This window comes from Zalophus californianus, chromosome 15 (assembly GCF_009762305.2).
Source record: "Zalophus californianus isolate mZalCal1 chromosome 15, mZalCal1.pri.v2, whole genome shotgun sequence".
Lineage (NCBI taxonomy): Eukaryota > Metazoa > Chordata > Mammalia > Carnivora > Otariidae > Zalophus > Zalophus californianus.
In genome coordinates, this window is record NC_045609.1 from 37167434 (window position 1) to 37187331 (window position 19898).

At 39.4% G+C, this 19898-nt stretch overlaps 1 protein-coding gene across 26 annotated transcripts in view; it reads right to left on the reverse strand.

The window, feature by feature from the left end:
• KCNMA1 (potassium calcium-activated channel subfamily M alpha 1) overlaps window positions 1-19898 on the reverse strand; it is a 746603-nt gene that overhangs the window by 10563 nt on the left and 716142 nt on the right. For all 26 annotated transcript variants that reach the window (XM_027596063.1, XM_027596088.1, XM_027596077.1 and 23 more), the window contains 2 exons: window positions 3292-3486; window positions 1352-1470 (listed from right to left, as the gene is read on the reverse strand). In XM_027596063.1, the coding sequence (XP_027451864.1) occupies window positions 1352-1470; window positions 3292-3486 (314 nt within the window). The remainder of the gene's footprint in view (window positions 1-1351; window positions 1471-3291; window positions 3487-19898) is intronic.

Genomic DNA, 19898 nt, shown 5'->3' on the forward strand with positions numbered 1-19898 from the left:
CCGGGAAAACAAAGGGGTTATGGAATGACGATAAACTGGCTGCATAGTTCACCCCCCCTCTGAACCAAGAGGCTCCTCAGGTCTTGAAGAGCATCTGGAGGATGGGCTTCTAGCTGGTCCAAGGCCTTAAACGTTCTCTCCCAAGCTGAACTAAATCTTCCTCTCTTTAGCTCAGGGCAGGAGGCCCGCCACAAGCCCTGGCAGAGACGCTGAATTAATGCCTATGATGGGAGAACCAAACTGTGCTTCCTATGGTCTATGTGCCCCTTTCAATTCAATATCAAGTTCAATTCTGATCCTGAGTAGCCCAAATGCATTCAGGAGGTTCACGGAGTGCACTGCATCTTTCATTCTAGAATGTTCTGACCATCCTGGACACACATCACAGGATCAAAAAAAAAAAAATTACTGTTTCCTCTATAGTAGTACACCTCAAAGTGGGTCCTCAAGCCAGACATACCAGCATCACCTGGGAACTTAAAATGCAAATTCCTAAGCAACTCCACTCCAGATCTATGGAGTCAGATGCGCTGGGGTGGGGTCCAGCAATTTGTGTTTTGACAAGCTTTGCAGGTGATTCTCATGCTCACTAAACTTTGAGAACTCACTAGTCTACAGCAATTTGTCTCCACTCTGGCTATATACTATAACCTCTGTGCATTAAAAAATTATCTATATTTTCAATCCAGACCAATTAAGTCAGAGAAATCAGAATACTTTTAAAAAAGCACCGCTGGTGATTCTAAAGTGCAAGCCAAGCTGAGAATTACTCATCTCTATAGAATTGTTTCTTGAGGTATATCATGCAAACACACTGATTTTGGTAATTCTATGACGTACTTTTAATTTGGGGTTGCTATGAATTTATTTTAATGCAATTAGAAAAATATAGCACACATAAACTTATTTTTTCTACTTAAGGTGATAATACATAATTTTCTTGAAATAAATATATAAAAGTTTAAAAAGTAAGTCCATTAAAAATACAGTCAGTAAAAATATAGGCATCTAAGATATGGCAAAGGAACCATTTATCTTAAACACTAGCAATATGAAATATCTACTAGGTACCAACAGAATGATCCCAGTAGCTGGAGTTTGGAGGAGATGCTCCTATTCAGGAACTAATCTATAAAACTTGATTTCTTCCCACAATATCTTTACATCTGCTATGAGTAGTTAAAGAAAAAAACCTCCCATAACCTCCGAACTCAGTGTTGGATATAATGTGGGCAGAGTCATTTGCATACTGAGAGCATGTATATAGACCTTTGCCTTCACAGTGGGGGACAAGAGAGGGTATTTCTGTCTCTGCATTTGGGTTGGGAGAGCAGAGTGGAAATATACTTACCTCTTCGTGCATTGGCTGGGGGTGCTGAGGTGAGCATCTCTCAGCCGGTAAATTCCAAAACAAAGCATATTATACGTTTTCAGAGCTTTGCAGAACAGATCACCATAACAACCACCATCCTGGGAGACAAGAAAAGAACAGAGAGAAACATTTTTATTTGTCTGAAAGTAGAGGTCCAGGGGGAACCGAGCCTTTTCACGAAAGCTTGTTTTGGTGTCTCCTGAGTTGGAGGGTCCGTCCCAAGGGACTGAGGCTAAAGACGTCATTGTGATTAACAGCTTACATCCAATACTGGTCATTTTGAGAGATCAGCTAATGATGGGGTTCTCCTCTAGTTCTCTCCAGTTTTCCATCTGCAGCAATGAGAGCCCTAAAGAGAGTGTGCCTCTCCCTCATTTGAAGTGAAGGTGTAAAGCTTGAAGGTCTCAGATGCATGCTTGGCTGAGAAGAAACCAGCTCTGCGAAATGGTGATTATGTTTAGCCCCAGCTCGGCTGTAATCACTGTGATCTGACCGTGTTGTCAAAACTGCTCGAGTGATAATTAAAATCACTGCCAGGAGAAAAGACCCCACCAGGTACTATGGTGACAGACTCTTTCAGGGAAAGGACTGTGTGAAAAGCACAATTTACAGACCTCCGAGATGGCACTGGCGGAAGAGAATGTGTTTCCCCAGGAGGCGAGAGCTGTGGGCTGAATAAGTGGGATTCACAGTCCTAATCAGTTCACGGTCACCTTCCAAGGTCTGGGGCCTGATGTGGAATGTGAAAGCAAACCCACTCACTTGGAAATGCTGGCTTCACGCAGCCAGGTGGCTTCAGGTGGGCGTGAGAACAGGAAGGGCCCTGAAGGATGACTTCTCTGGGAATAAAGTGGCTGCCTTTGTCCTTCCTGCCACTGGAATTTCCACGTGGGCACCGTGTGACAGAACACAAACGGGGTCAAATCTTACCATTATTTAAAATCTTTATCCCTTCAAAGTCAATGATAGAGCCCAGTCTAACAAAGGTCCTTGCTCATTACCACACCAAAATATGGTGCAAGTTGGCATCAGGGTTTCAGAAGAAACAGAGAAAATGACCCTTTCCCTGGGAGAAACTGTTGTTTGTACAATAAATGAATCTGTCCCCAAGACTTGTGGCTCCACCCTCTGAGCAAATCCCTGGAGGTGGAGTAGGGCTGCGAATAAGGGTTAAGACTGCAGACTTTGGCCAGAGTACGTGAACCCAGCTGGTGCATGGGGCCCAAAGGGAGGCACTGGTCATCCCCTCTGTGGCCGGGAGGGCATGGGGGAGAGTGACCTGGCCCAGCCTCAGAAATTCGAAGACCCAGGTCCAGAATTAGAGCCATTAAAGGATCCACATGAGATGCTCTTTGTTTGGCTGATGGCTCTAGATGCATGTTGGTGTTTCAAAAACCTCCAAGGCCTGAGTCATACCCAGATACAAACACTCCGAATCCTGGGAACTGGGCATGGCCATCAGTGGTTTTTACAAGCTCCTCATGGGCTATGAATGTGCCTTTGGGGTGAAGTAGCCCTGCAGTATGCCAAGACCCTGTGGACAGGGGGGTCCCAGCCTTGGCTGCATGCTGGAACCAGCTGATGCCTCCCAGCTCATGATAGAAGACACCTAGGGGAGTGAGTAAGTGCATAGGCTCACAGGGCCCAGGGTTCCTGGTGCAAATTCCTCATCAGGCCAATCCTCAGTCTCTCGAGCCTCAATTTCCTTAGAGTGTCTGATAATAGAACCTATGTCAAAGGATTGCCATGGGAATAAAAATGAATGACTGTATGTAAAGCACAGTGCCTGCTACCCAGTAACCATAATCATCGCCTCATAGTTATTTACCATAGAAGACAGAAAAGGCAGGTACCCAGCCCACCCAGGCCAAGTTATTCCCAATCAGTGGGCTCAGAGGACCTCTACGCCATGAACTCACCCCCAAGTCTGCAAAGGGCCCATCCAGCAGTGCTAACTGGGCCACGCGGCAGCGGTCCCTATTCGCCAGTGTCTGGGGGGTGCTGTAGCCCCCTCGAAGTGCATTCTCCTCAGCAATCAGAGCCTCGAGCTCTGGCGTGGCTCCTCCGGTCACCAGGGTCCGGATCAGGGTAAGGATATTGTCGTTGAAGTATGTCTGGGGAGAGAGTTGGGGGGAAAAAGTCCTTTAAGCAAACACGCTAATGTCACAACAACAGACATCCAAATTACAACTTTTCTTGGGATTGCCTGTTTAAAGTTCTGGCCTGTCTCTTCAAATAATTTTATGTGGGAAGTGAAAAGACAGCAGCCTCCAATTATTCCATTCTTTTCTCTCCTGCTTGGTTCTGCCAGGAGAGCCTGACTTTTAAAAAACCAATTCAGGGAACTTTCATTAAAGGGCTGAAATCTAAATGGTTGGTGTTTACCATAACTGGTGTTAGTAGGGATGCAAACACTGCTTCCTCTCTTCCTGCCCTGCGTGTCTACTAGGGGACTTCTGACTTGTGACACAAAATGCAGCCTGCCCAGGCTGTTAACCCATGTACAACTACCCAGTCTGAGGTACTGTCACCTTCGGCCAGGAAGTCGCCTTCCCCAACAGTGGCAAAACTTCTCTCTGCGTTGGAAAGAGATGCCAAGAGCGTCATTAAGGCCACACGCTCTACAATTTACTATGTGCCTTGATAATAATCTAACCCAGAAATCTCTATCAATTAAATATGCCAGATAAAATTATGAGGGGCAGGATGTCCTGGTGTGTGCACTTTGGGTTTTGTTTTTTTAAGTCCTCTCAACAGCCTGAGGCAAAATATAGCATATTAGAGACGTTTCCCTCAATTGTACATTTGTCTCACATCTGAAATATAACAGGTCTGTCAGGAACAAAACAATGGGAGTTTAAAAAAATTAATAGGGTGTCAAATAAAAGAGCTCAAAAAGACATTTGTCATCCAGCCTAATTTGAGAAAAATCTCAAGCAAGGGTCTGCATTCCATTTTCCAAGGTAAGAAGAAATCAAGCAGGTGAAATGAATTCAAACCAGAGTTTGCCTGTGGCTTCTGAGGGCGCACGGACCTTTGGGAGAGGGTTAGGAAAGACAGCGGCATTTCACATCCGCAATTTCTCAGACACTTGACCGGGCAAAACGTAGTGGGGAATAAACCAGGTAAAGAGGAGTTCTTGTCCTGGGTAGCCAGCACTAGTTCTCTGTCTTGGGGGAGGTTGACTAACCGGTTCTAGGCTTTGATATTCTCATCCACAAAATTAGCACAGTCATTAAGATCAAATTCATATGCAAATTCGTCCCCGAGGACTCCTGGGGCAAGATTCACTTTCGTCTTTGAAATACTCGCAAAACCCACCCAGAGTGATAGACAATCCCAACAGCAAAGGAGATTGAGGAATGTTACTCAGGAGTCAGACCCTAAGGAGAACCTTGTCTCAGAGACGCCGGAGCTCAGATGTGCCCCAGGGCACAGAAGCGGACCGAGGACAAGCACAGGAGAACTGTTGCTGGGTCAGTCAGGGGAAAAGAGTCAGGCGGTGGGTTTAATGCTGGCTTCACCTCGCAGGAGCTGTGTGACCCTGGAAAGTTATTTGTCATTTTTGTGCCTCAGTTTCATGATCTGTAAAATGTATTAACAGAGTGGTTATAAGGACAATAGAACTAATACACATGAGGTGCACAGAGCAGGGCTTGGTGCACGAGAAGCGCTGATAAATACTTCCGACCTAATAGCAGACACTCGGAGCTCTCACCGGTGAGAGGAATGGTCAGCTCATCCTCAACCTTCCCTTTTTAAAAATCATTTATGTTTGGGGTAAGGGGTGGGCAAACCAAGGCCATATATTTCATCCTTGAATCTGTACTTTTCAGTTGCTTCCATTCAAGACCCTATTTGGAATCAGGAATGACACAACAAAGGTCACCAGGGCCCTGCATCCTGGGATGGGACAGCAGTAATGGCAAGAGCCCCCAGAGGTGTGTTCTAGTGGAGGTGGCCTTGGGGCACACCCACCAAAGTTTTCAGAGGTAAATCCTCTTCCCTACAGTCAGATGGCACATCAGTAGAAGCAGGAGACCCCTCCTTAACACTGGGGCACATTAAATGTATGAGTGCTGGGCGTAGAACTTTGACAAGGGCCTTTGAGCTCTAATTACCCTTTTAGATAAGACCAAGAGGAGGAATCTAACAGCTCGCAAAGTAGGCGATAGAATATTCACGACCTCGTATACCCAACTCTGTTTTTTGATAGAGAGAAATTTAAAAAGCCCGTATAAATATTTTTTAAAAGGGAACCACAGTATTTAAGATATAAAGGAAAAGCATCATTTTGACTGATTAAATGGTTGCTGGAAGAAGAAAAAGAAAAAGAAGCAAAAGAAAAAGAAGCACCTGTTTTAGAATAAAATTTTTTTTAAAGTATAGTTTCTATAAGAAGTAAAAGATCAGATTATAAAAAAGCTGACTTCATACAACTTACCCAATTATTTTTTATGTAAGATATTTAAATTAAGTAGATGTGATTAGAGATAATTAAGAGAATCCAATATCCCTTCATGATAAAAACATTCAATAAACTAGGAATAGAAGGGAATTTCTTCAACCTGATAAAGGGCATGTATCAAAAACCCAAAGTTAACAGCAGACATAGTGGTGAAAGACTGGATGCTTTCCCCTTAGAATCAGGAACAAGACAAGAAAGTCAGCTCTCACCACTTCTATTCAACACAGCACTGGGAGCTCTAGCCAAGGCTAGAAAGAAATGCGGGGACCATATCAGAAAGAAAGAAGTAAAACTATCTCAGTTTACAGAGAACATAATGTTATATATAGAAAATTCTAAGGTATCTATTAAAATTCAATTATAGATAATAAATGTGTTCAGCAAGTTTGCAGGTACAAAGTCAATATACAAAAAATCATTTGTATATCTATACACTTGCAACGAACAATACAAGAATAAAATTAGGAAATTCCATTTATAATAGCATCACAAAGAATAAACACTTAGGAATAAATTTAACCAAGGAAGTGCAAGACTGGTACACTGAAAACTACAAAATATTGTTGAAAGACATTAAAGAAAATCTAAATAATGGAAAGGCATCCCATGTTTATGGATTGGAAGTCTTAATATGATTAAGACAGTGTTCCCCCAAACAATTTACAGATTCAGTACAATCTCTGTCAAAACCCCCAAAACCATTTTTATAGAGATGGGAAAGCTGATTCTAAAATTCATATGAGGGGCACCTGGGTGGCTCAGTGGGTTAAGCATCTGCCTTCGGCTCAGGTCATGATCCCAGGGTCCTGGGATCGAGCCCCACATTGGGCTCACTGCTCAGCAGAAAGTCTGCTTCTCCCTCTCCCTCTGCCCCCGCCCCGCTCCTGCTCTCTCTCTCTCTCTCAAATAAATAAATAAAATCTTTTAAAAAAATTTTAAAAATGTAAAATTCATATAAAATTGTAAGCACTCCAAATAATCAAATAATCTAAAAGAGATAAAGTTGGAGGACTCACACTTCCTGATTTCAAAATACACTACAACACTACTATAATCAAGACAGTGTAGAATTGACATACGGACAGACATGGGACTGAATTGAGAGTCCAGAAAGAAACTCACATGCTTTTGGTCAATTGATTTCAACAAGGTGCCAAAACCATTCCATGGAGAAAGAACATAGTCTCTTAAATAAATGGTGCTACAATTCTTGGGTTTCCACATTCAGAAGAATAAAATTGGACCCCTACCTCACACCATATGCAAAAATTAATTCAAAATGGATCAAAGACCTAAATGTAAGAGCTAAAACTATGAAACGCTTAGAAGAAAACATAGGGTAAAGTGTCACGACCTTTGATTTGAAAATGGATTCTTAAATATGACACTCAAAGCACAGCAACCCCCTCAAAAAAGATAAATTTAACTTCATCAAAGTTAAAATTTTTGTGCATCAAAGTACACTATCCAGAAAGTGAAAAAAATAGCCTTACAGAATGAGAGAAAATATTTGTAAATCATATATCTGATATAGTAGCCAGAATATATATATAATATATATAATCTTATTTAAGACTACATATATAAAATCTTTATATATATAAAATCTTATATCCCAACAACATAAAGACAAATAACCCAATTTTAAAAATGGACAAAAGACTTAAATAAACATTTCTCAAAAAAAGATATACAAATGGCCAACAAAATAAATGAAAAGATGCTCGAGATCACCAGTCATCAGGAAAATGGAAATCAAAACCACAGTGAGATACCTCTTTACACCCACTAGGATGGCTATAATCAAAAAGACAAATCATAACAAGAGTTGGTGAGGATGCAGAGAAATTGCAACCCTAACACTCTGCTGGTGGGAATATAAAATGACACTGCCACTTCGAGAAACAGTTTAGCAGCTCCTCATACAGTTAAACAGAGTTATATAACCCAGCAATTCTACTTCTATGTATATACCCAAGAGAAATTTAAAAAATATATCCATATGAAAACTTGTATACATATGTTTATAGCAACATTATTCATAACAGCTAAAAACAGAAATAGTCCAAATGTCTATCACCTAATGTATGCATAAATAAAATGTGTTATATCCATGAATATTATTCAGTTATATGAATGTTATTCTTACCATAAAAAGGGATGAAGTACTAATACCTTGAAAACATTATGTATGTTAAGTGAAAGAAGTCAGTCACAAAAGACTACATATTGTATGATTCCATTTATAAGAAATGTCTAGAAGAAGCAAATCTATAAAGATAGGTGGTAGATTAATTGTTGCTTAGGGCTGGGGGAGGGGGACAGAGGTTAGTGGGGTTGCTAAAGCATATGGAGGGTTTTTTTGAGGCAATGAAAATGTTCTAAAATTGACTGGTGATGGTTGTACATATTTCTGATTACACTAAAAATCACAGAATTGTACATTTTAAATGGGAGAATCTTAATTATAAAGAGAAATAGTTAAAAGGTAACTAAACTTACAATGGCCAGATTTTTATCCATTAAGAAGCAATAATTAACAATACTGTATTGTACATTGAAAAATTTAAGTGGGTAGATCTCATGTGGTGGTCTTACCAAAACAACAATGAAAAAGAGGCACTATGTTGTAGAACTAAAAATCACATGCACACAAAATCAGTGGTGTGGAAGTAAGACTAAGAAGTTGGCCGAAACTACATAGAGAAATATGTAGAGACCTTTCTTTTTCTTTTCTTCTTTCTTTCCTTCTTTCTTTCTCTTTCTTTCTTTTTTCTTCCTTCCTTCCTTCCTTCCTTCCCCTTTCTCTTTCTTTCCTTCTTTCTCTTTCTTTCTTTTTCTTTCTTCCTTCCTTCCTTCCCCATTCTTTCTTTCTTTCTTTTTCTTTCTTTCTTTCTTTCTTTCTTTCTTTCTTTCTTTCTTTCTTTCTTTCTTTCTTTCTTCTTTCTTTCTTTCTTTGTTTCTTTCTTTCTTCTTTCTTTCTTTCTTTGTTTCTTTCTTTGTTTCTTTGTTTCTTTCTTTCTCTTTCCTTCCTTCCTTCCTTTCCCTTTCTCTTTCTTTCGTTCCTTCTTTCTTTCTCTTTCTTTCTTTCTTTCTTCTTACTTTCCTTTCTTTCTTTGTTTGTTTCTTTGTTTCTTTGTTTCTTTCTTTCTTTCTTTCTCTTTCCTTCCTTCCTTCCTTTCCCTTTCTCTTTCTTTCCTTCCTTCTTTCTTTCTCTTTCTTTCTTTCTTTCTTTTTCTTTCTTTCTTTCTTTCTTTCTTTCTTTCTTTCTTTCTTTCTTTCCTTCTTTCTTCTTCCTTTCCTTTCTTTCTTTGTTTCTTCTTTCTTTCTTTCTTTTTCTTTCTTTCTTTCTTTCTTTCTTTCTTTCTTTCTTTCTTTCTTTCTTTCTTTCTGTCTGTCTGTCTGTCTATCTGCCTGTCTGCCTGTCTGCCTTCCTGCCTGTTTGTCTTTTTTAATGAGAATGTTAGTAGATATTGAGGAAAGACAACAGAGGTCAAATTGATAGTGCTCACAAGTTAACACTGTAAACAAAATTCAAGCAAGTCAAAATGAGTAAGCAAGCAAGGACACAATGAACACAACCTCTCTTGAGCTGAAGAATGAACTGAGGATGTGGCTCACCAAGTGAATGTGGCCATCACTTAAATCTGTAACAGGTGAATATTTAAATTTAAAATATTAAATGAAGAAAAAGTGTCACCTAACACAATGCTGTGAGGAAAAAAATATGTATACGATCAGGTTAGCCAGAGACTTCTCTAGAAATTTTAAGAATGATGCCAACTGAGTTTGGAAAGGACACATTTGTTCCAAGAATTCTACACGCAGCTAAATCATCAATCATTTGTGAAGGCAATAGAAATATTAAAAAAAAAACCCAAATATTTTTGAATCTCTGAGTGTCTAAGCATTTATTGATTTACTTCATTAAAAAAATAAGGAACAGAAGTCAGCATCCTTCAAGATCATTTGAAACTTTTAGAAATTAAGAAATGAGCAAATTTGGTTTTAAAATACTGGTGAAATATATTGAAACATGGAATTTAAGAAATGGTTGTATGTTTTATTACTAAACTAAATGCAATTGTCAAAAATAATTCTTGAAAGAAAAACTGACAAAATTATTTGTTAATATGGTAATATTAATTTATTTTTAAAAGTCAGAAAAATGAGGTAGGAGAGAGGAGGATGGATATAAAGGAAGAATCAAAAGCTAAATTTTTCTAGATAATAATGCTAAGAAAATATACTTCCAAACATATTCATAGAATGTCTGGTAACCACTAACTAGAATCAAAAATAGAATATAGATAGTTTACACATCGCTAGAGAAAATATGCATACAAAAATATAGCCTATATACCCAAAGATGGATAATAAAAGACACCAGTATAGAAGCATGTATAAAGCATAATGCAAAATTATAGTATTATATTTTAATAACTAAACATAAATGAGCTAAAGGATTTGATTAAATTGCAAAGGTTCTCAGACTTATTCAAAAGCCAAAATAAAAATCAAACTATGATATTTTCAGAGAGAAATAGGAAAAAGCAAAACAAAATAGGCATGCAAAACTGTATTTCAAGGGAAAATTTTTAAATGTTACATTAAGCAAGTTAGTTTTGTATTGATAGTGAAAATTTACAATAAAGATATAACCTACTTATGCACAAAATAATATAACTGAAATATAGAAAGTAAAACTAATTAGCAATTAGAGTAAAATAAATGTGGACTGAGAGTAATATGTAAAATATCACTGTGTTTCTAGCTTCAGTAGCTCACGCAGACCAAACTATGAGAAACTTAAGGATATAATGAAAGTGCTTTAGTAGATTTGTGCTAAATTTTGCAACATTTTTAGATAGCTTCCAAACAGTAATTACAAAAAAAGATCAACGACTCAAAGTACAAAATTTCAATATATATAATAAAGCATAAGCTGCAGAGTCTACATTTAGAAAATTAAGATGATAGTAGAAATAAAAGTAAATATCCCAACATCTCCAAGTTTAAAAGTATTCTAAAACCTAACTATAGGTCAAGATGGAAATCAAACTTAGAATATAGAGTATTTAAAAGTTAACTATTTGAAAATGGCATATAAGAATGTCATGGATTGAGGCCAAAGCTACAGAAACAAATTCAGAGCCTTAAATGATCTTATTATTAAGTACAAAAGAATTACAATAAATAATGTTAAGCATTAAAAGAACTGTCTTTTACTGTTCTTTTTTTATCTTAGAAAAGCAGAAGGATGAAATAATAAAGCATCAATAAATGAAATCACAAGAGGATATTTATTAAAATGATAAATACAAGAAATAATTCTTCAAAAAAACGAAACAAGCCTATGACAAATATAACTAAAAAAGTAAAATGAAAAATAAGAAAGAGAATATAGTGTCATATACGTTTGAGAATTAACACTCCTATCCTGGAAGCTCTCTTTAGTATCACAGCTCCTGGTCATGCATAAGAACAGCTACTGTTGTTCAAAGGAAAGCAAAATAATGATCATCCACAGACAGAGAAGATTCTTAGGAAAAAAATAAAAAAGAATACCATATTCCTTAACATGTCAACTGGCTGTTATAATGTCTTATTTTTTCAAGTAAAATTTTTAAGTTGGATATATGTCATAGATTCAACTGGATTTTTAATATTTATTTATTTACTTACTTATTTTGCGAGAGAGAAAGAGAGAGAGAGAGAGTGTGTGTGTGTGTGCGTGTGTGAGTGTAGGGGAGGGGGTGGCAGAGGGGCGGAGAGAATCTATGCAGGCTCCACGCTTAGCCCAGAGCTAGACATGGGGCTCCACACGGGGCTCTATCTCAGGACCTTGGGATCATGCCCTGAGCCAAAATCAAGAGTAGGGAAGCTTCACCCCCTGAGCCACCCAGGTGCCCCTCAACTGGACTTTTTAAAAACTTGATAGAACTATGCTAAATTTCCTCTGGAAACAGTTTATGAAATTGTCCTCCCAGGGACTCTAATAAATATTAAATATTTCATAACTAACATTGTAGACAATAGTAAAAATGAGAAGACCAATCAACCATAATGGATTACTGAGAACAATAGTCTAATAGTTCTATGTACAAATACAGGAGCTGGCAAATCTGGCCCTTGGGCCAAATCCAACCTGCCACATGTTTTCTTAAATAAAGTTTTATTGGGACCTAGACATACCCATTTGTTTACAAATGGGCTTTTATGCTATAATGACAGAAGTCAAGTACTTTCAACAGAGTCCTTATGGCTCTCAAAAACCTAAGACATTCACCACCTGGCCCTTTACGAAAAAAAATTTGCTGCTCTGTTCTTTAATATGATAAGGAAAGCATCATACACCATAAGGAAAAAATGTTTTTTCAAGAAATGATTTAGGGATGGGCGCCTGGGTGGCTCAGTTGGTTAAGTGACTGCCTTCAGCTCAGGTCATGATCCTGGAGTCCCGGGATCGAGTCCCGCATCGGGCTCCCTGCTTGGCGGGGAGTCTGCTTCTCCCTCTGACCCTCCCCCCTCTCATGTGCTCTCTCTCTCTCATTCTTTCTCTGAAATAAATAAATAAAGTCTTAGAAAAAAAAGAAATGATTTAGGGATAACTGGCTATCTGGAAAAAAATTCTTCAACAATATAGTAATGATTAAATAAATCATGATACACTTATATTACTTATATTGTCCAGATATTATGTTTTCAGAGAATATTTAATGGCACAGTAACAATTATATGATGTAATAGTAAAATATGCAAAAAGGCAGGATCCAAAAAACAACATGACATAAAATTCACGTTAAAAGGGCAGACCTCGGGGCACCTGGGTGGCTCAGTCCGTTAAGCGTCTGCCTTCGGCTCAGGTCATGATCCCAGCGTCCTGGGCTGGAGCCCCACATCGGGCACCGTGCTCAGCGGGAACCCAGCTTCTCCCTCTCCCTCTGCCTCCCTGTCTGCCTACTTGTGATCTCTCTCTCTCTCTCTGTCAAATAAATAAATAAAATCTTAAAAAAAAAAGGGCAGACCTCAAATGATACAGGTTTATTTATGTAAAAATAATTGTACTTAGTACCCCAAAATTTTATTTGGTGATTAACTCTTGGTGACAGAATTCTGACTGATTTTAATTTTTCCTACAATTTTATTTATTTTATATATTTTGACTGTGAAAATATATTTATATTAAATTTCTAAAAAAGGAAATGAATGAAATTCATGTAACTCAGTAGCAAAAACCCACGAAAAAATCCTATTCAAAATGGGCAAAGAAACTGAATAGACATTTTTCCAAAGAAGACATACAAATGGCCAACAGGTACATGGAAAGGTGCTCAACATCACTAACCATCAAGGAAATGCAAATCAAAACCACAACGAGCTATCACCTCACAACTGCTAGAACGACTGTTGTCAAAAAGGCAAGAAATACACGTTGATGAGGATGAGGAGAAAAGGAAACCCCTGTGCACTGTGGTTGTGAATGTAAATAGGTGCAGCCACTATGAAAAACAGTATAACTGTTCCTCAAAAAATTACAAATAGAACTACCATATGATCCAGCAATTCCACTTCTTATATATCTGAAGGATGCAAAATCACTATCTCAAAGATACAGCTGCACTCCCATGTTCACTGCAGAACTTTTTACAAGAGCCAAGACATGCAAACAACCTAAGTGTCCATCGACAGATGAGGGGATAAAAAAAATATGGTGTGTCTGTGTGTGTGTGTGTATAACGGAATACTACTCAGCCATAAAAAGAAGGAAATCCTGTCATTTGCAACAACATGGATGAATCCTGAGACATTATGTTAAGTGAAATAAGTCTAAGAGAGAAATCCAAATATTGTATAATCTCACTTACATGTGGAACCTGGAAAAAAAAAAAAAAAACCTGACCTCACAGAAAAAAGAGAACAGATTGGTGGTTGTCCGGGGATGGGGGGGAAACAGGTAAAGGTGGTCAAAGGATACAAGTTTCCAGTAAGATGAATTCCATTCATTCCATAAGATGATTAAGTTCTGGGGATGTAATGTATAGCAGGGTGACTGCAGTTAACAGTACTGTATTGTATATTTAAAAGTTGCCAAGAGAGTAGATTTTAAAAGTTCTCACACACCCACACAAATATACAGCTATGTGAGGTGATGAATGTGTCAACTAACCCTACTGTGGTAATCATTTCTCAATATATACATATATCAAGTCATTACATTATATACCTTAAATGTACTTAGTGTTATAAGTTCATTATATCTCAATAAAACTAGGCCAAAGAAAGGAAGCAAATGTTATAAAATAGTTCAAGGCAAAAAACGCAGCCACAAACAACCTGATGAAAATATAGCTGAATATTTAACTGATTCAGGATACCTGATAGTTCTCTTGTTCAGCAGGCACTTTTTAAGCATAAACACTATAGAATAATTCACAAAAGTAAATATGCATTTACATGATTACATACAAATTAAAAGTTTAGATACTTCAAAAATTGTCATAAACATAATTAAAGGACCTCCTAGAGAAAATGATAATCAGTGCCCGCTGGAGCACGCGGGATAGGATTTACACACCCATGATGGCAGTATGAATTAACAGGAGAGAATCCAGCCATATGCATCAAGAGCTTTGAAAGTGTTCTTATTTGTTAAAAACCCAGTAAGTTTGCCTCAAGATAATAAATCACTTCTTGTTCAAAGATTATGTGCAATAATGTTTATCCCAGGGTTAATTATTGTTAAAACAAAAAATTTTTAAAGTGAAATGCCTCACGGTAGGTAAATAATGGTTAAACAGGTGCTGGAATATCTCTAGGTTAGAGTCTCAGGAAGTCCTATGGAGGCATTGCAAATCAGGATACGCAATAATACGACATGATTAAATGCTCTGGATAAAATGCTAAGCGTTAAAAGAAAAGAAAAAAAACAAGATATAAAACTGGGTGATCCATATTTATCCATCTGGGAGGAAATACACCAAAATATTAATCATGCTTATCTTTGGGTATTGGAAATATGGTTCACTTAAATGTTTTTCTTTATATATTTCTGTGCTTTCAAAATATCCCACACTGAACATGAATAACTTTTCTAATGAAAACTGTCAATGATTTTTAAACATAAAAAACTGTAAGTTCTGCTTTGCAATGATAAGTTTAGAAGGTGAACATGAAAGGTTATTGTTTTGTCAAATCTCAAGGATTTGACCTCAACATGTTTCCCCTTCTGTGTTGAAATCAGTTACACTGTAACAGCACAGACTTTTTGATCAATCAGTCACTGACATTTATTGAGCATCTACTAATCCCTAGGTCTTGGTTTGGCTTGCAACTGTATTCTATTCAAAGAGTGTGTCACTTACAAAATTTCCCATCAAAGGGTATAATTTCAGGGTGGGTCACAGGGTTTTATGGGTGCCTGAACAGCTCTGGAACCACTCATTACTCTGAACACAAATCTCTACCCTCCAACCTGTATCCTAGATCTCTCTCCTTGATTCTCCCATGCAGGCATCAAGGAGCCACACTGTGGGCATCAATATCTGCTATGACAGAGAATAATGACGTCTGGCTCTCAGCAGAGCACTCCTGCTCCCATTTGGCTGGCTCAATATTCAGCTGCAGAGAAGTACTTTAAGCATTTCATGTGGGTGTGTTCTGAGCACGTATCAAGATTTCTTTGTGATCTGAGTAACTTAGTGCAAAGACAATGCTTTTCTTGAAAAAGGATGTCTAGTTGGTCATAATGGAAGGCACAAGTTTCTTCATACATTGATTGGTCGGCAGCTAAGCAGCAAATCCAGAGCTTTCTGCATAGAAAGTGGCTGTTTCAGTACCATGGAGCAAACAGATGCTAGGCTCTCAAATGCCAATTATAACAGACAATTCCTATGGAGAATGTGCTAGCTAGAACAAACTTCTGTACGACTCACCCGACCCAGAGGGCATCATTCTTTTCTGGATGAACAAAAACACTAGAATCGAAGAAACACAGACTTCCGAAGGGAGGATTGTAATATGGAAGTGTGATCTTTCGCCTCCTGAGCTACCCACGTAGTCTAAGGAATATGGGAGTCTCTCTTCCCACTACCAACGTTGGGGTTCCACCCCTAGTCAGAGAAGCCTTTCATCCCAATAAGACAACATGGCACCCCTGGTTATGTGTACTGACCTCAGAATTCAGCTCATATGGTTTTAAATCCCTGATTCGCCACTCAACACCTACGACAATGGGAATGTTGCCTGACTTTTCTATGCCTCCAATTCCTCATCCATGTAACAAGAACACAAAAATCCCAGTGCAAGCCAGCTTATAGGATAGTGTTAAATGAGATACTTCATGTAACTTGAAATGCACAACAAATAATAAACGGTAGCTTATAAAAATAACCGGCTAGCAAAGCAACCAATTTGGAAAATTCCCTCTCTCTGTGTTTCTGTGTTCTCATCTCTTATATCAGAGATCTGGCCCAGATCACGTGCATAGCCTCCTTGGCCTCTGAACTTTGATATTTCTCAGACCCCATATGTAGACGGAGTAACACGCATGGAGGAAGCCGAGGAATGCTGGGCAGAGGACCTGACTGCACAGGGAAATCTGAGCCCGCAGTGCCACCTAGCCTGCTCTGAGTACACCCCTCTGTGCCTGTGTTTCTAACTCACTGGTGCGTCTTCCTCTTTTTATTTTTTTTAAAGTATAATTACCAGAGCTTATGTTTCACAGTTAATGCTGTCAAGCCTTTTAAACTAATTGGTCTTTTATAGAAAATTTAACTGAAAATTAACACATCTTTTAATAACATTGCCTTAACTTTAATGGCACTTTGCCTTTCGTTTATAATTGCTCTAAAATTGTCATTTTCCATGCCATAGCTGCCATTTTTTAGATTTGTTAGTTTTCATGGTGTAGATTTTTATTTTTAGTATTTTTCTTTCATGAAGGATGAGAACAATTTGATTTTTTTTTTTTTTTCCCCAATCCCGGGCCTGCCTGGCCTGATGAAACAGTGGTGGTATGTTCCAGGTGCAACAGAGCACACTCCCATTTGCCACATGGACACCAGTGCTAGGTCCTCTGCCTTGGGATGGCCCATGGGCCGTCCCTCACCTTGAGAACAGAAGAAATGAGGCTCTTGAGTGGAGTGTAAGGAAGAGGGCCAGGGAGGAGTCATTTGTTTATATAATGTGGCACGGATTAGCTCGGGCTGATGGAGAACTTGGTCGGCTCCATGACACCCTCCTGGGGTGCAGCCAAAACACAATTACAATTAAGAGAGCAAATCATGTGGGTCCATCTTCCAGATCACATTCTTCAGTCTTACCAACACAAGCCCAGTTATTTCTGACAAACAGAGACCAGCTCTGATATTAGAGAATAGAATACAGAAACATATAACATACGTGTATATATGTCTACACACATATATAATAAATCTACTTCTTTGTAGTTACATTTGATCTGAAGAAATATTTGTCTATTCTGTGAAAGATTTTCATCTACCTTTGTCCTTACCCAATTACCCTTATGTGATAAGGGACTGTTAATATCATTCCCATTAACAGTTGGACCCAACTGGGTCCCAGACAGTGGAAAAGGCATGCACGGGCTGCTGGTGAGCTGGGACTGGAACCTGTACGTCCTAATTCATGAGCCAGCACCACACTGTCTCTCCTATAAGTCCTCGCCTTTGTTATGAAATGCAAATTCATCGAACATGCAAATACCCACCCTGGGCATTGGTGCAGTGGGCAAAGCAAAGACACGCTTGGCACAAAATGCTCATACTGAAGTTTTTCTTGGGCTCCTGGGGGATTCAGCAGCAGAGATCCCCAAAAAGGTTGAGGGTTCAAAGAAAATGGACATCATATGCTCATCCTCCTGACTCCAAGGACAGGCACATGGCCAGAAGCCCAAGGATGCTGTCTGACTACAGTCGCAGAGGCTCACAAAATTAGAAGCAGGAGGCCTGTAAGTCTGGTTCAGTGGGATGCAGAGGCAGGGACCGGTGGGATGAGCGAAGCAGGCCTGGGAGAGTTCAACAGGGAACACGGTGGGCTGTAACTAAAGGAAGCCTAACTCAGCTCTAGCCCGTCGGTGCTTTGTGGGTATCTGGGAATCTGCTTCGTGACTCCAATCAAAATAAGCCGGAAACCCATATTTTATGTATGATTTTAAAGATTTTATTTATTTATTTTAGAGAGAGAATGAGATAGAGAGAGAGCATGAGAGGGGAGAGGGTCAGATGGAGAAGCAGACTCCCCACCGAGCAGGGAGCCTGATGCAGGACCTGATCCCGGGACTCCAGGATCATGACCCGAGCCGAAGGCAGTCGCCTAACCAACTGAGCCACCCAGGCGCCCTTATGTATGATTTTAAAATATTGGCAACAAATTCCATTTAAAAATGAAAAGCTCTGGGAAATGCAGAACTTGTCTGTGGGATGGGTGTTGCCTGCAATGTGCCATTTTGAGACTTCTACGAGAGACGATTCATTAGAAGACAGAGATCAATCCAGGTCCTCATGCCAATACATTGTGCTGTTTCTCTACCCTTCTTCTCTTAAAATGAGTGCACGAGGATGGAGTGCGGGACAGAAAAATAATCGGGGGTTACTTCAGGAGTCAACTCCTTGATGGGTGTGCCCCTCCAGCCAGCACACACAGGAAGCAGTGACCTCAGGAGGGTCCTGGTGGGATCCAAAGGAAGATGAGTGAAGTGTTTAACCCTGACTTAGGACTTGATGGGACATGGTCTTTTGTACTCCATACTCACAGTGTGGACAGCAGCTTTGCCTGTCTGACTGCTTCTGGCATGTCCCTCCCCTGTATCTACTATGTTCCAAGCATGACAGCCTTCAACAACTCCCTCAGACCCCCCAAAGTCAGCTCAGCACCACTGTTTAGCTTTGCCCTCCAATCTTTCTCCTGCCTTGGAAACCTCGTCACCCTCGCCCCCACGTGCTCTCTTCTGACTTTTCTGTGCCAGCTTCCAAGTTTTCAGCTGAGACAACTGTACTCTGACCATTGTGGCTAACACAGGTCTCCACACCCATTCAAATGATTTTATGTTCTTCAAATCAGTTTCGCCCATTTGATTTTATTCATTTACTACTACCGATGGTAGCTATCATTACTGATTATGTAATCATTTACATAATTATTGCCCACTAGAATGAAAGTTCCAACAACATGAGGGCAGGGTCTTCCTCTTTCTTCTCCACTGCTAAATCCCCAGCATCCAAATAGTGCCTGGCATTTAGTTAAGTGCTCAGTGAAGGCAATGATCAATAATAATAAATACAATATTGAGCTTGTCATGTGTGAAGTGCTGCACTAATCACTTTACAGCCTTAACTCACTTATTTATCTCGACAATTCTATGAGGTAAGTGCTATTACTATCCCAATTTTAAAGATGATAAAACTGAGGCACAGAGAGATTAAGTTTACACCGCCAGTAAATGCTGGTACTAGGATCGGCATCCGGGCAGTTTGGCTCTTGGTTCATGACTTTTCTGCCTAGGGAGGGGCCAGGTAGAACTCAAATTGGGGCTGTGGGTGGGGCGAGGGCTGTCTGTGGAAAAGAAGTCTGAACACTTGAGTGCCAGTTTCAGCTCTAAATGCAGAGACGCTTCCTTTCATCTTTTCCATGTGTGTGTGAGCAGCAAGCTGGTACCACTCTGAAAAATGCATAGCCTAGTTGTGAGCCTCTTCCTAGAGGCACATTCCCACAAGCATAATTATTCCTTCTGATCATGTGTTTCTGCTGTTGATTAGCAGGAGAAAGCCACGAGGCCATGTCTGCAACATCCCTATCTGTTCAGGGATGCTTGTGACAAATCAAAACATTATTCTTTTAACAAATGAGGCAGTAAGCAGCAGGAGTTGAGTTATGAAGGACAATATTCAGGGGATGTTTAGACACACGATTAAGTGGCAATTTGGGGGCTAGAAAAAGGAGATCATGGACATCTGAGGAGGTGAGTGTATGCGAACATCGCGGCGTTGCTTGTAAGCGAATGCCTGGGATGGAAGCTTACCTCTGGTTCCCGATGCT